General features: G+C 40.3%; 1 protein-coding gene across 2 annotated transcripts in view; it reads right to left on the bottom strand.

The window, feature by feature from the left end:
• Positions 1-3,472: 3,472 nt before the first annotated feature.
• The window catches only part of LOC120064674 (copine-3-like), a 51,332-nt gene continuing 35,262 nt past the window's right edge, over positions 3,473-19,542 (bottom strand). For both annotated transcript variants that reach the window (XM_039015307.1, XM_039015300.1), the window contains exons 10-16: positions 19,376-19,435; positions 18,779-18,912; positions 18,209-18,263; positions 18,064-18,115; positions 12,074-12,207; positions 7,405-7,641; positions 3,473-7,154 (exon numbers count right to left, since the gene is read on the bottom strand). In XM_039015307.1, the coding sequence (XP_038871235.1) occupies positions 7,041-7,154; positions 7,405-7,641; positions 12,074-12,207; positions 18,064-18,115; positions 18,209-18,263; positions 18,779-18,912; positions 19,376-19,435 (786 nt within the window). In that variant the 3' untranslated portion in view covers positions 3,473-7,040. The remainder of the gene's footprint in view (positions 7,155-7,404; positions 7,642-12,073; positions 12,208-18,063; positions 18,116-18,208; positions 18,264-18,778; positions 18,913-19,375; positions 19,436-19,542) is intronic.

Below are 19,542 nucleotides of genomic sequence, written 5' to 3'. Positions count from 1 at the left end.
CTCCAACCGAATCAATTACATGACCCCCACGCTGCCTGTTTTGTTATGGTTTATGCACTATAGCCCGCTACCATATTGTTTGAAGATGAATATGGTTTTGTTACACACACAAGGCAGAGGTAAAAACTGAGTAACAAAGTGACAGGCCATAAAATCTGTGGTCAATCTGGAGAGGGGAGGGGTGCATATCTCTAGGCCAACCAGGGAGGGTAGGACACTGGACAATACCAAATATGGAACTGTTTGAGTGTAGAATCTGGGGGGAGACACAAGACAGATCTAATCTACCCAACGACCAGATGCGGACATCTGAGAGACTGGGACCAGTCTGAGCAAAGTTTAAACCACGCTCAGCCTCTACTGTGATAGGCCAACAGACGGGTTGGAACTACGTCATCACGGTATAAGAACAGCTGTTTACGTACTTCCTGCCAGTTCTCTGTTTTACCCTGCGCGGTGATACAGCGAACCCATATATACAAAAATTGCATTTGCCATTCATTGCTTGCGTTAATTAAACATAATTAAAGAAAGTTAGCAGACCTTGCTTTTTATTTATCCTGATACCGGATTCGAATAACGCAGCGCTCACAGTTTAGGCTTTATTCATAAGTTGGTGACTACCCTGTGCTGCTGGTAATAATTAAAATGACGTTATTTCCCTAACATTTACTGACACCGGATATATTCAACCTGCGCTCTGAAATCCAAACAAAATAGCCAGAGTGAATTTACAAAGCACCCCATTTAACAATGCAAAACGACTATGCCATTTAGCTAAGCATGACGTGAATAGTCAATATACTAGCACGTTTGATGCATAAGGATAGCGCAACCAACACATTTTTCATAATTAGTTAAAACAAATCGTATGTATCTTAAGCCAATAAGCATACTCAAATGACTTCACAAAAAGTACGATTACGCTAATAGAACGCTAACATCAACACGCTGGTGTATTGAGCTAAAATTATTTTATGTCATTGTGTCAAGTCACAAATACATCCCTGAATTCTCTAAGATTGGAATTTACCTTTCAGCAGGGCCAAAATGTATACATGATTAGATTGAGATCTTACGAGACAAAAAGGAAATGTTAATTTAAGAATAAAACAGACATTAGACAGAACCCCCTTCCCCTCTTTATTGCAGGATTGTAAATGTGATTAATCAACATTGACACTTGTTCATTTTGAATAATAATTTGACGAATAAAACAAGTTTAAACACTTGTGATGTTTAACTGTATTTTGTATACATTATTTGCTAACATAGGTAGCCCTACAGATATGGCATATAGGATATACCCTTAGTCTCGTGGCATTCAAAGGGACGTTTCTTTTCATCTGCAAACAGGCTTTCACAGCTTTCCATATCTGAGGATAGAAAACAAAGAAATAGGCTTCATTACTCAAATTAGACAGCACTGAATATTATGTTGCTATTATCTAAGTTTTCCACTCTAGGGATTGGAACTGGAGAATCTTTTCATAATGTCCTCCCACAAAATGACCTGCCCTATCCAGTAGCCTACATTCTCCCTTTTGACAGCTGGAGCTGCAATTTCACCCTCTTCCATGGCTTATCTACAATTGAATTTGGATAGGTAGCTAATAGAAAGTCAGCTAGGTGATGGCATTTCATCCACTTGGCTAAACAGTAAGTAAAGTTAGATTACAGTAGCCAGATAGCTAATAGGTTTCTTTTTACATATTTTTTTATTTAATTACTTGAATAGGTTCTCCCACTGCCTCTTTAAATCTTAGCTTCTTAACATTAAATCATTGTCAATCCAAATACCAAGGTATTTGTATGCAGGGTCTTGTTCGATTATAGAACCATCTGATGAGTGAAGATGTTATCTTAACGGAACTTGAAAACATGTATTTAGTTTTGCCCGTATTAAGCACAATCAGTTAAGGCTTCCGTACAGCTGCAAAATCAGACTGTAGTCTTGTCATATCCAGGTCAGCAGTCGGGGCAATTGCGTACATAATAGTATCATCCGCATATAGATGAAATTTATTTTTTTTAACATATTGATCAATAGCATTAATATAAATGGTGAAAAGAACAGGTCCTAGTAGTGACAGCTGCTGAACACCTTTATGTACTTCAAACTTAACCTCAATCACGATGGCCTGAGTTCTGTCACTAAGATAATCATATGACCATGACCAACAGTATCAAACACTTTTGACAGGTCCAAAAACGAGGCAGCACAATTCATTTTAGTTTCTAAAGCATTGACAATATCATTAACTAATGTGGTTGCTGTGCACTGGCCTAAACCCAGATTGAATATAAATCAATATACCATGCTCAGATAAAGAGCTTATTACTTACTTGTGAATCTTAGTTAGACATGGAAGCCTGGAGATGGGACGTTAATTATCAATATTATCCCCGCCCTTGGAATGGCAGTACATATGCCGTTTTCCCTGCTTTAGGAATATATCTTAAGATATGGGGTACTGAGCAAGCATACCCGGTTCCAATTGGTCAGCCCCTGTGGATTTCTTTGGCAAGTTTCTGTGAATTGCCAAAATGCTAAAACTTCACTACCCTTTTCTGAGTTAATCTGCAAAATTCCAAATCAGCATTTAGCTCAGAGTAGAGCTAGACGCTCTTTCAAAAAATAAAACGCATCATTGATGGCATTTTTGTCTGTAATGGGGCCAGAGTCTGAATGAATTTGTTGGAGCAGAGGAAGCACAATCCTTCAGAGATTTGCCAGATTCCCCTTATCAGAAAGAGTACTTACATAATAAATCAGCCATACATTGATTCCTCAGATGCCTAAAAGATCGGCAAAATGTCTCTTACGAATGTCTTCAGAACCAGGCATTCGATCTACTTTTAACTGATGTTTTGAAAGGGGCATGGTTATCTAGTGTTGAAGACATTTACAAAAAAGCTTAAAGCTAAATCAGGTTCAGGGACTATGGAGTTTGAGTTCATAAATAGGAAAGAGTAGTCCTACCTACAGCATTTCAACTAATTACAAAAAATGGAAGCAGTGGCCTCCCGAGTGGCACAGTGCTAGCTAGATTCTGGGTTCGAGTCCAGGCTTTGTTGCAGCCGGTCGTGACTGGGAGACCCATAGGGCGGCGCACATTGGGCCCAGCATCGTCTGGGTTAGGGGAGGGTTTGGCCGGCAGGGATGTCCTTGTCCCAACGTGCACTAGCGACTCCTGTGGTGGGTCAGGGGCAGTGCACGCTGACACTGTCGCCAGATGTACGGTGTTTCCTCCGACACATTGGTGCGGCTGGCTTCCAGGTTAAGTGGGCATTGTGTCAAGAGGCAGTGCGGCTTGGCTGGGTTATGTTTCGGAGGACGCACGGCTCTCTGCCTTCGCCTCTCCCGTGTCCGTACGAGAGTTGCAGCGATGAGACAAGACTAACTACCAATTGGATACCACAAAATTGGGGAGAAAAAAGGGGTAAAAAAATTCATATAAAACCAGGCAAATCATTTAGAAATATGCATTTATTTCAGAATGCAAAAAACATGTTGCAAAAAGCTATATTTCAGAAAGGGTGATAACGAAAGCATTCTAAATATAATTGGCTGAATGTTGGTATGGCTAGGCTTAGATAAAGTTATGGTCTCTTGGTTACAATGATATTTCATTTTTATATAATTTGTTTTGGCTCCTTAATTAAGTATCTGATAAGATAAACACTTGACACAACTGTTTGGCATTAAGTTAGAAAGTGTGTTTTTTCTAATCTAAATGGCACATATACAGCAAGACGGTGATGGTAGCATAACGAAGACAAAATCAATCCCATGGCCCTGTGTAACCCAAACAATGTGGGGCAAGAACAAAAAATTAAGATTCTGTTCAAATGTGTAGATTACACCCAAATCCACTTCTTTGGCCTCAAAAGCACATTACTAGATTCATGGCATACAGAGATTCATGGCATACAGAGAACTCATTTTTGTAAATAATAAAAAAATAGAACATTTGTCTTAATTATAATTGCAGACCACATTTAGGAAATAGAGACCCCTTTGAAAAACAGCCATCATTAGGTAGTCTCACTGTCTCAGAGTATAAGGTTGTTTAATATTTTCTTTAAAAAAAAAAAACTATAATTATTGTCAATTATCTAAACTCAAGAGTTTTTCATATTCACATATTGTAGAGGAGACCCTATTTTACAAAATCTGTGGTGTTTGTGTTGTCCCCACCATCGGTTGTGACACAGCACACTTGATAACAGGGAGGGTGTAATTTAAAAGAGAAATATAATTCCTAGATTGGACCTATCCCTTCAGACCACTGCAATTTAGCTGGTACGTCATAGGTATTAAATAGAATTTACATTTTAACGTCCAACTACTACCACAAAGACGGCTGCCGGTTCTCACACCGATGAATGGGACTGTCTATTCCAGCAGGACTCAACGAGGTCCAGCGCTTGCTGGTTTTCTGTTCTACTGGAATTTATTACACACACACCTGGAGTCCCAGGTCAGAGTTTAGTTTGAGCGGTCTATTCGATCATCTATATTTCTACGATTAACACATTTCCTATAGAACCCTCAAACTCAACTCTGGATCTCAAAGACAGTTCCACTGTATTTTTTCATTGTTCCCCTCTAATCAGTGATTGATTTAGACCTGGGACAGCAGGTGTGTGGAATTCATTATCATGTATAACAGAACACCAGCAGGCTCCGGACCTTGTAGGGTGAGTTGAATACCCCTGCTATAGAAGATTGTTTTAAATAATATTGTCAATGGATATTCCTGTTCATGTCAACATTATCTGATGGGTGGACCTGCAACAATTTTTATGGTACCATTTGGAAGTTGAAATGTTAATTCACATTTTAGTATTGTACTGTATTTAAAGAGTATACTGCGTTTCAACCAATGGTGGGCATAACACAAACACCTCATTTGATGTGAAATAGGGTATAAACTACAGCATAACACAAGAAAAACACGTTGTTTTGTTAATTAACATCAAAAAGGTATAAAAAACAACAACCCTGATAATAATATGGTGTTCAAATGGGGGTAGTAAACAATTTGTGAAGTTCTACAGCACTACTCTAAGGCACATTTTATTTATCTTCGGTACAAAACTTTAGCAATCCATAGCATGCAGATTAATATGATTTAGCATACATTTCTAATTAATCTCCAGCATGAGAATACCATTCTAAATTGGATACGTTACAAACGTCAAAATGTTATCATTACTGGAGCCACATCAGTTTTGTTTCACAGCTAGCTCGCTAGAGATTTAGAGTTAGCTAGCTACCAATCCTATTGCTACCTATACTGTAGCGTCATGCCTCCAAAAATGACTTTGTCTCCAGTTATTTTGGCATTTGTGACATATACACTAAGCATATTAAGTGCAAGGTGGTGTATAATACCAGCTCTCATAATGTGACATACACTATCATAAAAAACTACATTGCATAAAGGTTAATAAGCAGTGCAAAAAGTCATGCACAAGTATTCAAGTTTGAGTGGTGGAATACCGAGTGATGGAGTGATAATGGGCATGATGTAATAAACACAATTAGGAAATGAAGATGTTTGCACTGATAACGTAGAATCACCCTGCCTAACCTCTATAACGGAGGAAGCGTCTTTGCAATGAAAATAAAGAGAAGTATCCCCTAAGGAAAAAAAGTAGGCTACAAACAAACGAATACTGCTAAGAAACACATTATTGTGTTAAAGTCTGAGGTTCTAAATTGGAGTTTGGTATAGTTCCAAAGAGATTCTGACTTGCAACACGTGAACATGCACAAGATACAAAACGAATGCAGCCACTTCAAACTCGAAAATCCAAATTTGAAGATGGCCAGACTTCCAATACGGGATTTGAAAGGCTGGCCACAAAAGGTGTCCGCATGCTTCCCATCCGAAACAGTTCGGTATAGTGTGTGTGCATATATTAGGACGACATTGACTTTTTTTGTTCGTTTTGGTCTTCAGCAAGGTTTTTTTTCTGTTCGCACACAAAAAAAAACCTTGGAGGCAAGCTGAATTTCAGTAGCCGAAGTCTACACCCCTTCGTCTGTCATTCAACGAATTAAAATTTATGACAGATTTCTTCAGTTATCTTAGATTATTTCTGACTATTTTGAGGAAGTGTATACTGGCTACGGAGTCTCAAGTTGTACAAACAGTACCATCGCTGCTTTTTTTCAAGCGAAGGTCTTTTAAAAGGAGTATGTAAGCACACTCGTTCAGTTCACCTAGCCGATTTCTGCTAGGTGCCAGCCGAACCAAAGCATGCAGAAGCCTTTAGAAACATGTAACGTGCGGTGCATGCTCTAAGCATTTGTAGCCATTATTATTATTATTTTGAAGATGTACCACCAGTAACGCCTTGATCAGACCTACAGCATCATTGCATCAATGCTGCATAATCAATTCTGGAGGTCAAACTTTTTTCATTACGTAATACAATTGTTTTACTGGATGTGTGCAACAAAAGTTCAACATTCACCCTTTGTTACTATTTCCGTCAAGTCTACAAATACAATTTAATGGATAAATCCATGTATGCGCCACACAGAACGCACTGCAACTGCCTCTGCAACACAATGTGTTTGTGTACCAAAACGCAAATAATCTCTTGGTCTGATCGAGGAGTTCAAACTTTATTTGTTACGCGAGTAGCCTACTTTATTTCATCAAATGTTTTGAAGCTGCATTTCACAAAATGCATTATTTTAGCTTTATTTAAAGCTCTCCTTTCCACTATTTTTTTAACATCACCCTTCTTGAACTCCTTGTTACTTCCAGAGGAATGAAAGAAGAATATCTGAAGCAGCAAAGAATGAGAAATATCTATGACTAGAAAAAAATTATATATATATATATATATATATGGTCAGAATTGTGATAAGTGGCATCAAAAGGCAAAATGAGCATTGACAGTGAAATCATTTCAGGATTTTCACATCCGATAGTGGGCATACTCATAACCGTGTGGTGGGGTGTGCTGGCTCCCTCAAGTGGCTAGGAATGCAAAGTGCTGCATTTCTGCTTGCTCCACTAAGCTTTGAGGGCAGGAATGTTGACTGGATCCAGTTTCAGCATCTTGAAGTAGGACACAAGTTGATTGGGCACTTCAGCCAAGACACTCTGGGCGAGGGCTTCCTTAGGGGCCTGCAGAGGGCGGAAGGACAGTGAGAAGGAAAGAGCTCCAATAGCAGTGCAACAAAATATACAAATAAATTCAAGATAGGAAAGTATGTCAAATCTGTCAATATCTCGCCAAAGTGTTATGGAGCCACACTACCCACTGATACAGACTAAAGTGATGTACACTTGTGAATCTTCTCAATTCCTCGCCAAACTGGTGTGGTACTGACAACACATTTCACAATGACACAACTGCAGATTAAAATAAACATACATTGGCAAACTGTCTGAAGGGAACAAACTGCACAATATCCCTGGTGACGGGCTCGCCACTTAGGGACTTGAGTACGCCGTCGTCTCCATCTAGCAGCTCCATGGCCTTGAAGTCTGCTTCACCCACCCCGATGATGATGATGGACATGGGCAGCCGTGAGGCCTTGACGATGGCATCCCGGGTCTGGTCCAGGTCCGTGATCTCGCCATCGGTGATGATTAGCAGGACAAAGTATTGCTGAGGGAAGTTAAGAGGACAGAAAAGTTTGTTAAATTTGATTTAGTTTGAAATGAACACAAATGCGCTAGACATGGCAAATCTTCCTGCTTTCCACTGTGTTCATTCTGACCAAGACACTTTTTCATAACTGTTGAGTAGGCTTGTATTGTAAATGTCTGATTTGTATCATGTTTGTACACAGTGCCTTCGGAAAGTATTCAGACCCCTTGACTTTTTCCACATTTTGTTACGTTACAGCCTTATTCTAAAATTGATTAAACTGTTTTTTCTCTCAATCTACACATAATACCCCATAATGACAAAGCAAAAACAGCTTTAGACATTTTTTCAAACTTAAAATATATTCTGACATATCACATTTACACCAATTCATTCAAGGGTATTTATTTTGTTACTATTTTCTACATTATAGAATAATAGTGAAGACATCAAAACTATGAAATAACGCATATGGAATCATGTAGTAACCAAAGTGTTAAACAAATGAAAATACACTGCTCAAAAAAATAAAGGGAACACTTAAACAACACAATGTAACTCCAAGTCAATCACACTTCTGTGAAATCAAACTGTCCACTTAGGAAGCAACACTGATTGACAATAAATTTCACATGCTGTTGTGCAAATGGAATAGACAAAAGGTGGAGCATAGGAACTGAGAAGTGGTCTGTGGTCACCACCTGCAGAATCACTCCTTTTTGGGGGGTGTCTTGCTAATTGCCTATAATTTCCACCTTTTGTCTATTCCATTTGCACAACAGCATGTGAAATTTATTGTCAATCAGTGTTGCTTCCTAAGTGGACAGTTTGATTTCACAGAAGTGTGATTGACTTGGAGTTACATTGTGTTGTTTAACTTCTTGCGAATATAGGGGGTGCTGTTTCGACTTAGCATAAATCGGTCTCCAGATTAAACTGCCTAGTACTCAATTCTTGCTCGTACAATATGCATATTATTATTATTATTGGATAGAAAACACTCTAGTTTCTATAGCCGTTGGAATTATGTCTCTGAGTGAAACAGAACTCCTTCTACAGCACTTTTCATGACAGGGAGTGAGATTTCAGAAATCTTGGCCCCTGTTCCCAGGTCAGTTTTAATGTCCCTGTAAATGCTATGGAGAAACAAACACTGCCTACGTCTTCCTCTAGATGTCAGTACGTGGTGACGCTTTGAATGGAGTCGATTGCGCAATCAGGGCCTGTATAAAACACCAATGACCGGAAGTAGCTTTCTTTTCGTCTCTGCGCCTGACGCACGATGGACATCGGACTTGCCTCCTTCCAAGCTGTTGTTTAGCCAGTAATATTTCTCCGGTCATGTTTTTACTCGTTATAGGTGTTAAAAACATCATAAGGTAGTTAATTTGAACCGTTTTATAGCAATTTATATCCGTTTAGGGCGATTTTATGGCATTTCTGTGTGACGCACTTCGAGGAGCTGGGCACTTTGAGTGCATGGTGAACGTTAGTGGCCATTTCGACGGGACAAGAGGACATCTTTCGACCAAAAGACGATTAGACCGGAGAAAGGATTCATTGCCCAAGATTCTGATGGAACAGCTCATAGTAAGAACTATTTATGATGATAAATCGTGTTTCTGTCGAAAAATGTTAAACGCTTATGCCGCCATTTTCTTTGGTGTAGCTTCGCTTTGGCGCAACCTGTATTGAAAAGTAAGGATAATTTAAAAAATGTAATTCAGCGATTGCATTAAGAACTAAATTGTCTATCAATCGCTGTCCACCCTGTATTTTTTAGTCAAGTTTATGAGTATTTATGTATAAGACTAGATCACTGTCCAATATGGCGCCCGACATTTTCTGACCAGCTTGGCTACTTTTCTCATTGTCTAACCACGATTTTGGTGGCTAAATATCCACATTTTCGAACAAACTCTATATGTATGTTGTAATATGATGTTACAGGAGTGTCATCTGAAGAATTCTGAGAAGGTTAGTGAAACAATTAATACATTTTGGTGGTGATAATGCTATCGCTCTTTTTGCCGTGAATCAATGCTGGGGTAATGTTTGCACATGTGCTATGCTAATATAACGATTTATTGTGTTTTCGCTGTAAGACACTTAGAAAATCTGAAATATTGTCTGGATTCACAGGATCTGTGTCTTTCAATTAGTGTACGCTGTGTATTTTTAAGAAATGTTTTATGATTAGTAATTAGGTAATACACGTTGCTCTCTATTTATTCTAGTCGAGTTGTGATGGTGGGTGCAATTGTAAACTATGATTTATACCTGAAATATGCACATTTTTCTAACAAAACCTATCCTATACAATAAATATGTTATCAGACTGTCATCTGATGAGGTTTTTTCTTGGTTAGTGGCTATCAATATCTTTATTTGGCCGAATTGGTGATAGCTACTGGTGTTGAGAAAAAATGGGGGACAAAGAAAAATGGTGATTTTTGCTAACGTGGTTAGCTAATAGATTTACATATTGTGTCTTCCCTGTAAAACATTTTACAAATCAGAGATGATGGCTTGAATCACAAGATCTGTATCTTTCATTTGGTGTCTTGGACTTGTGATTTCATGAACATTTTATTTTATGATATCCCTGTAACTTTAGGCTAGGCTATGCTAGTCAGCTTTTGTGTTGGGGGTGCTCCCGGATCCGGGTTTGTGAGGCGTTAGAGGTTAAGTGTTCCCTTTATTTTTTTGAGCAGTGTATATTTTATATTTGAGATTCTTCAAAGTAGCCACCTTTTGCCTTGACAGCTTTGCACTCTCTTGGCATTCTCTCAACCAGAGGTAGTCACCTGGAATGCATTTCAATTAACAGGTGTGCCTTAACTTAATTTGTGGAATTTCTTTCCTTATGTGTTTGATCCAATCACTTGTGTTGTGACAAGGTAAGGTTGGTATACAGAAATTAGCCCTATTTGGTAAAAGACCAAATCCATATTATGGCAAGAACGGCTCACATTTTTATTTATTTAACTAGGAAATTAAGAAAAATTCTGGTTATCAAGGAGTAAAGTTTTGACACGTTTTTTTTTTTAATTAAGAGACGAGCTTAGTTCTCTTTACTCACCATAACTACCGCTTGCATGACGAGGAGTTTCTCACACGACTGGCCAATCTGGGTGATGTTTTTTCTCACCTGAATGATCTGAATCTAGGATTACAGGGACTCTCCGCAACTATATTCAATGTGCGGGACAAAATTGAGGCTATGATTAAGAAGTTGGAGCTCTTTTCTGCCTGCATTAACAAGGACAACACACAGGTCTTTCCATCATTGTATGATTTTTTGGTGTGCAAATTAACAAGCTTACGGACAATGTCAAATGTGAAACAGCGAAGCACTTGAGTTGGGTGCGCAATTACGCAGGTACTTTCCCTAAACGGATGACACAAACAGCTGGATTCGTTATCCCTTTCATGCCCTGCCTCCAGTCCACTTACCGATATCTGTGAAAATGTAATTTAAATCAGAAGCCACTGCCAGATTTCTTGATTGGGCTGCGCTCAGAGTATCCTGCCTTGGCAAGACACTGATGCCCTTTGCAACCACGTACCTATGCGAGTGTGGATTCTCAGCCCTCACTAGCATGAAAACTAAATACAGGCACAGACTGTGTGTGGAAAATGATTTAAGACACTCTCTCCAATACAACATTGCAGTTATGTGCATCTTTTCAAGCACACCATTCTCATGAACCTGTAGTGAGTTATTCACAATGTTCGATTAACAAATTAGGTTTTATACGTAAGATGGTTAAATAAAAGAGCAAAATTATTGATTATTATTATTTGTGCCCTGTTTCTATAAGAGCTCTTTGTCACTTCCCACGAGCCGGGTTGTGACAAAAACAAATTCTTATGTTTAATAAATGCATTGTATAGTGTGTGTGTGTGTGTGGGGACGCAACTGGAGGTTGGGAACCACTGCTGTAGAGCATCTTCTGTTTCCAGGTGTCAAAGTTATCTATAAAGAGTGATTTCAACAGAGCTACAGTAATCTTTTAGCCAAGAGTGTAATGCCAGTAGCCTGCTGAATCTTTCACACTCGTGGGCCAATAGAGCTGCCAATGACAACAGCTGGGGCAATGGCGGAGGAGGTCCGGCCATTCTTTCCCCTTGAGTGGTTTTGCAAACCCCTCAAGGATCGAAGGGCGGTGGGGCCCAATGGACCCGAGCCAGCTGTAGTATCCTTTGTGGATGATGAATGGGCCGAAGTCCTTCCTGGAGCCCACCCCTCTTTATTCATGTTTTTGTTTAGTCTGATGTTTTTTTGTTTTATTTCTACAATTGTAAAGCGACTTTGGGTCCTTGAAAAGCGCTATACAAGTCTCATGTATTATATTGTTATAGTCTATTTTAAAAGGTAAGCCGAAAAAGTGAAGATAACCTTTAATCAGATGGAGGGGAAGAGGTGTTGCCTGTGGTCTAGACTCACCGATGCGTTTTTCTGCTGTGCCGCCCCTGACGCGATGCCTGCCACGTGGTTGATTATGGGGGAGAAGTTGGTGGGACCGTAGAGCTTCACCTGAGGTAGGGCCATGCGGTAGGCCTCCACAATCCCCTGGACCCCTGCAACACACAGGGCCACAGTTTGAGCTTGAACTGGTGTATATACTGTAGGTCAGTGATACTCAAAATACTATTTGGGAAGGTTCAATCACACACATTTCCTAGGCGGCAACGGTCTGGATGGATATTGTAATTTATTGTACATTTTATGACTTGGGTTACATGTTTTTGCTTAACATTTTTGAAGAATTGTGGTAAATACATCAAATGAGACTAATTCGATATTTCAATGAATTAAAAACAAAAAAAATATTTTGATTTTGAAAATGTGCCTTACAGTGCAGGAATTTGTACAGTAGGCTACTGCTATTTTAGTACAACATTAAACTTGACTGAAAATATGCAAAGAAAGTGCAAAGTTGTGACATTGCTGAAGAACAAAGTGGTTGCATAGTTATCTGTATGACAAAGGTACACTGAACCAATGGCCTTCAACGGACAAGGACTTAACTTCTCTAGGATAGGGGGCAGCATTTGGAATTTTGGATGAAATGCATGCCCAAATTAAACTGCCTGCATCTAGGGCCCAGAATATATGATATGCATATAACTGGTAGATTTGGATAGAAAACACTCTAAAGTTTCCAAAACTGTTAAAATAGTGTCTGTGAGTATAACAAAACTGATTTGGCAGGTGAAAACCTGATTTTGTAGTTTTCTATTCAATGCCAATACAGTATCCATTGACTTAGGACTCAAATTGCAGTTTCTATGCCTTCCACTAGATGTCAACAGTCTTCAGGAATTGTTTCAGGCTTGTATTCTGAAAAATGAAGAAGTAAGAGCAGTCTGAATGAGTGGACCCTGCCATGTCACAGAGCTTTTTCCTGTGCCAGACCGAGAGAGTGCGTTTCTTGTTTACCTTTTAAATTGACGACGTTATTGTCCGGTTGAAATATTATCGATTATTTAGGCTAAAAACAACCTGAGGTTTGAATATAAACATCGTTTGACATTTTTCTATGAACTTTACGGATACAATTTGGATTTTTTTGTCTTCCTGTTTTGACTGCGTTTGAGCCTTTGGATTACTGAAGAAAACGCGAACAAAACTGAGGTTTTTGGGTATAAAGAGACTTTATCGAACAAAAGGAACATTTATTGAGTAAATTAATGTCTGCTGAGTGCAACCATATGAAGATCAAAAGTAATGGATTAATTTTATCTCTATTTCTAAATTGTGTAACTGTTCTACCTGGCTGGCTACTGTTTGTAATGATTTGTCTAGTGGGCTATGTTCTCAAATAATCTTAAGGTATGCTTTCGCCGCAAAGCATTTTTAAAAATCTGACACCGTGGTTGGATTCACAAGCAGTTAATCTTTAAACCTATGTAAAATATGTTTTGTTTTCTGAATTTTTATAATGAGTATTTCTGTATTTGGCGCCCAGCAGTTTCACTGGCTGTTGAAGAGGTGGGACGCTACCATCTCACGTGCTCAAGAGAGGTTAAAGGGATAGTTCATCCAAAATATATGTTTAGGTCAAATGTCTCTTACCTTGAGATGTGTGTAGGCCAGAACACAATAATCTGTTTTGCCAAAGCCAGGAGTTAGCATGATTAGCATTGTCCACAAATATGAATGTAATCCATGGTACCGATGTTAGCAAAGCTGCATTAGGAGAAATTTCCTAAAAAACACTTTAAACTAAATTTGGTAGTTAGTGGAGTTTGCAGGGATTTGTTTACGTGCATACTGATGAAATAATTGCTGGAATTTTGTTACTCAAAACAACCCATTTTCTTCTGTAGTCTCACATCACATCTGTTTCTGTTGTTTGCTTTAACATGGACAATACAGTTGTATTGCATTGTAATTTGAATCTTCCATTGGGATCTCAGACATAGTTTAATCAAGCCAGGGGTGTGAATCTATCAGACCATTGGAATATTACTGCAAAAATAACTACATTCCCGTGGGGAAAATAACATGAAAAGGTTCTTAGAGTATCAACGCTACCAAACAGTTTAAGGAGCTTGCAATGCAGCTTTGCCAACATCAGTACCATGGATTACATTCATTTTTGGACAATGCTAATAATGCTAACTCATTATGGCAGTGGCAAAAGTAAACAACTAATTATTGTGGATGCTGTCACTCGTGGTCTACAGACAACTCAAGGTAAGAGGAATTTGGCCCAAACATTTTGGATGAACTATTGCTTTAACAGTGGCAGTCAATATGCTTTGAAGTGATTGCAATGCATTAGAAAAGATATTGGAAAGTTTAGGAAAACATCAGGGATGACAATCTGTGTATTATCTTCTGTGGAGAATCAATTCACATCCCCCAGTCATTCTCTGGATGCGTCACACTCCCTTATAACGAGTCCTGCAAAGCTTATGAGTGTCGTAGATGGAAACAGAAGACTAATTTGTACATAATACTGCTGCTACTGTCTCTTATGTACGAAAAAAAGCATCTGAATATCAGAACAGCGATTACTCGCCTTGAACTGGACAACTATTTTTTCTTTAATGAGTTTGATGAGGGATTTACTGCAGACACCCAAACAGGCCCTCATACCTGTCATTCGCAGGAGCTAAATTAATTCTATGCTTGCTTCGAGGCGTGTAACACTGAAACATGCATGAGAGGATCAGCTGTTCCGGAAAACTGTGTGATCACGCTCTCCGCAGCCGATGTAAGACCTTTAAACAGGTCAACATTCACAAGGAGATTGGGGTGCCTTGTGAGGATCCAGCGACGAGTGCCTAATCTGCCTTTGCCATCGATACTATTGGCCAACGTACAATCGCTGGATAATAAAGTAGACGAACTACAAGAACGTATATCCTACCAATGGGACATTAAAAACGGTAATATCTTGGCTGAGTCGTGGCTGAACAACATGAATACCATACAGCATCGGCAAGATAGAACAGCCACCTCTGGTAAGACAAGGGGTGGCGGTCTATGTATATTTGTAAATAACAGCTGGTGCACGATATCTAAGGACGTCTCAAGGTTTTGCTCACCTAAGGTAGAGTAACTCATAAGCTGTAGACCACACTATCTACCAAGAGAGTTTATTTATATTCTTCGTAGCTGTCTATTTACCACCACAAACCGATGCTGGTGCTAAAACCACACTCAATGAGCTGTATACCGCCATAAGCAAACAGGAAAATGCTCATCCAGAGGTGGCGCTCCTAGTGGCCGGGGACTTTAATGCTGGGAAACTTCAATTTACCTCATCTCTATCAGCATGTTAAATGTGCAACCAGAGGGGGGGGGGGGGGGGGGGGGATTAAAAAAAAAACTGTAAGCCACCTTTACTACACACAGAGACATGTACAAAGCTATCCATCGCCCTCCATTTGGCAGATCTGACCATAATTCTATCCTCCTGATTACAAGCAAAAATGAAAGCAGGATGCACCAGTGACAAGATCAATAAGAAAGTGGTCAGATGAAGCAGATGCTAAGCTACAGGACTGTTTTGCTAGCACAGACTTGAATATGTTTCGGGATTCTTCCGATTGAATTGAGGAGTACACCACAGTAGGTACTGGCTTCATCAATAAGTGCTTCGATGACGTCGTTCCCAGTGACTGCACGTACATACCCCAACCAGAAGCCATGGATTACAGGCAACATCCGCGCTAAGCTAAAGGGTAGAGCTGCCGCTTCCAAGGAGCGAGACTAACCCAGAAGCTTATAAGAATTCCCGCAATAATCTCCAACAAACCATCAAAACAGGCAAAGCGTCAATACAGGACTAAGATCGAATCGTACTTCACCGGCTCCGACGTGGCAGGGCTTGAAAACTATTACAGACAACAAAGGGAAGCACAGCCGAGAGCTTCCCAGTGACAGGAGCCTACCAGACGAGCTAAATTACTTCTATGCTCGCTTCAAGGAAAGTAACACTGAAACATGCATGAGCGCATCAGCTGTTCTGGAAAACTGTGATCACGCTCTCCGCAACCGATGTGAATAAGACCTTTAAACAGGTCAACATTCACAAGGCCAGATGCATTACCAGGACGTGTACTCTGAGCATGCGCTGACCAACGGGTAAGTGTCTTCACTGACATTTTCAACCTGTCCCTGACTGAGTCTGTAATACCAACATTTTTCAAGCAGACCACCATAGTCCCTGTGCCCAAGAACCTGCCTAAATGACTACCGACCCGTAGCACTCACGTCTGTAGTCATGAAGTGCTTTGAAAGGCTGGATATGGCTCACATTAACACCATTATCCCAAAAAACCCTAGACCCACTCCAATTTGCATACCACCCCAACAGATCTACAGATGATGCAATCTCTATTGCACTCCACACTGCCCTTTCACACCTGGTCCAAGGGAACACCCATGTGAGAATGCTATTCATTGACTACAACTCAGAGTTCAACACCATAGTGCCCTCAAAGCTCATAACTAAGCTAAAGACCCTGGGACTAAACACCTCCCTCTGCAACTGGATCCTGGACTTCCTGACGGGCCACCCCCAGGTGGTAAGAGTAGGTAACAACACATCCGCCAGGCTGATCCTCAACATGGGGGCCCCTCAGGGCCCAGTCCCCTCCTGTACTCCCTTTTCACTCATGACTGCACGGCCAGGCACGACTCCAACACCATCATTACATTTGCAGATGATAACAGTGGTATCGCTGACAACGACGAGACGGCCAGGTCTCTGACCTCCCTATAGGCTGTGTTGTGCCAGGTAAACAACCTCTCCCTCAACGTTATCAAGACAAAAGGAGATGATTGCGGTCTACAGGAAAAGGAGGACCGAGCACGCCCCTATTCTCATCGACGGGGCTGTAGTGGCGCAGGTTGAGAGTTCCTTGCGTCCACATCACCAACAAACTAACATGGTCCAAGCACACCAAGACGTGTGTCGTGAAGAGGGCACAACAAAACCTATTTCCCCTCAGGAGACTGAAAAGATTTGTCATGGGTTCTCAGATCCTCAAAAGGTTCTACAGCTGCACCATTGAGAGCATCCTGATGGGTTGCATCACTGCCTGGTATGGCAACTGCTCGGCCTCCGACCGCAAGGCACGACAGAGGGTAGTGCGTATGGCCCAGTACATCACTGGGGCCAAGCTTCCTGCCATCCAGGACCTCTATACCAGGCAGTGTCAGAGGAAGGCCCTAAAAATTGTCAGACTCCAGGCACCCTAGTCATAGACTGTTCTCTCTGCTAACGCATGGCAAGCGGCACCGGAGCGCCAAGTCTAGGTCCAAGAGGCTTCTAAACAGCTTCTACCACCAAGCCATAAGACTCCTGAACATCTAATCAAATGGCTACCCAGACTATTTGCATTGTGCCCCCTCAGCTCCTGCTACTCTGTTTATCATCTATACATAGTCACTTGAATAACTCTACCTACATGTACATATTACCTTGACTAACCGGTGCCCCCGCACATGTACCGGTACCCCCTGTACATAGCCTCACTATTGTTATTTTACTGCTGCTCTTTAACCATTTGTTTTCTTTTTTTAGGTATTTTTCTTAAAACTGCATTGTTGGTTAAGGGCATGTAAGCAAGCATTTCACGGTAAGGTCTACACCTGTTGTATTCGGCGCATGTGACAAATACAATTTGATATTGGTGGTTACACACATAACCACGGTTCTAAGAACTAAGCGGCGCATTCGGTTGACAGAGGAAAATCAATTCGGTGTTGTTCGTATTGAGTATGGCCGCTGTAGGTTTATATGTTTCAAATGGCAAATAAATGAATGAATAAATCATTATGCATCTTGACCAACAACAGGTAGAGTATGGTTTAATTTAATCTAAACAGGTTAGATTAATAAACATGAGGTGATAGTCATGCTGATGGACATGGATTATATTAACATACACACTTCACAGAAGGGAAATATTTACCTTGACAGTAAGGATTACTTGGGTTGAAGTTCAGTGCAAATTCATGGGATACCTGCAGGGTTAATAACACAACAATTTACTAATTTATAAAACGTGTTTTCCTGAAATATTTACCCATGATTCTTTTATTTATTTTTTATCTAACCTTGAAGTCTGGGGGCACTTGAGCTCCAAATCCAAAGGCAGGGAAGAGTTTGTCACTGAGGAAGCGCATATAACTTGAGATTTGAGTAGACTATCACAATGACCATGAAAACAATGGAGGGATGTTGTCCACGCCTCAATACAAGAGAGTCACAGAGTAACAGGCCAAACCTGCCATGTTAGTCCATTTAGGTCCACGCCTCTATAGAAATAACAATTTGGTAATGATCCTCAGGGCTTAACATTTCCATGACCTAAATCTGCCCAACCAGGAAGTCAAGACATGTGCTCTTATTCATCTCAGTTGCTGTATTCAGATTCCCTTTGCCTCTCCCCCAAAATGTGCAGTTCCCTCTTCCTCTCATAAATTTAACAGCATTGGACTGGTGTCAGCATGGGCTGGAGAGCGTACCCACCATATTCGTTACACCAGATAATTTATTTTAAATGCGTGGGTGGTGAACAAGTGTACACTGAGGAGAAGGGTAGGGAATCTGAATTTAGCCATCTATTAAATCTACTCATGGTCTCTCCCTCTTCGGCGTTCTACTGAGCAGAAAGTTCTTCTTACGTGTCATAGTCCTGGACCACAAGGCCCACTGACCATGTGGCCGACAGGTACTGGTTCAGACCATCAGGACTCAGGTAATGCAGGGACTGTGGAGAGCGAGGGTCGCCGTTTGACCCAGTGAAGTCAATGCCCACCTTAGAAAAATATAGGAACCATGAGTGATGGTCCAACTGGTACAAAAAGCATTCCGGGAATGGTACATCAAATTTTGGAATTTTATAGATCTAGCCATTGATTCTTAAAGTACTTGTAAATGCCTCTTGAGCTTAGTCTATTTGCCGTACCACATCAGAACCACAAATATAAGCTTGTTTTAATCAATTGTTTGTAATTGCTGTAAAATATGTACTCTATTTTGAGAGTGGTTACATTTCTCCAGCCCCATCCCTCAGCCGTTTACATTTGACATTTAAGTAATTTAGCAGACACTCTTATTCAGAGCGATTTAGTTAGTGCATTCATCTTAAGATAGCTAGGTGGGACAACCACATTACACATTTTCAATCCATCAAACATATTGCTTGAGTTTTAGACATGAGCTAATAAACAAAACATCAACATCTTACTTCTGATTGTATCTGAAGAGCCTGCACTTACCGTAAAATTTACTTGGCAACCTCCCATGACATAGTCCAGGAATGTGTACTGTGCCTGTATCTAGGGGGAAATTACAATTTGCTTTAGAAGTATCAACTTTTAAAAATAGGGTAAAATCTAAGGGATAATGATAAGCTACTGTGCAATTATACTGAACAAAAATATAA

The sequence above is a fragment of the Salvelinus namaycush genome, chromosome 2, assembly GCF_016432855.1.
Source record: "Salvelinus namaycush isolate Seneca chromosome 2, SaNama_1.0, whole genome shotgun sequence".
In the NCBI taxonomy this organism is placed as follows: domain Eukaryota; kingdom Metazoa; phylum Chordata; class Actinopteri; order Salmoniformes; family Salmonidae; genus Salvelinus; species Salvelinus namaycush.
The sequence above is the reverse complement of the archived record's forward strand: the minus strand, read 5'-3'. Positions and strand labels throughout refer to the sequence as shown.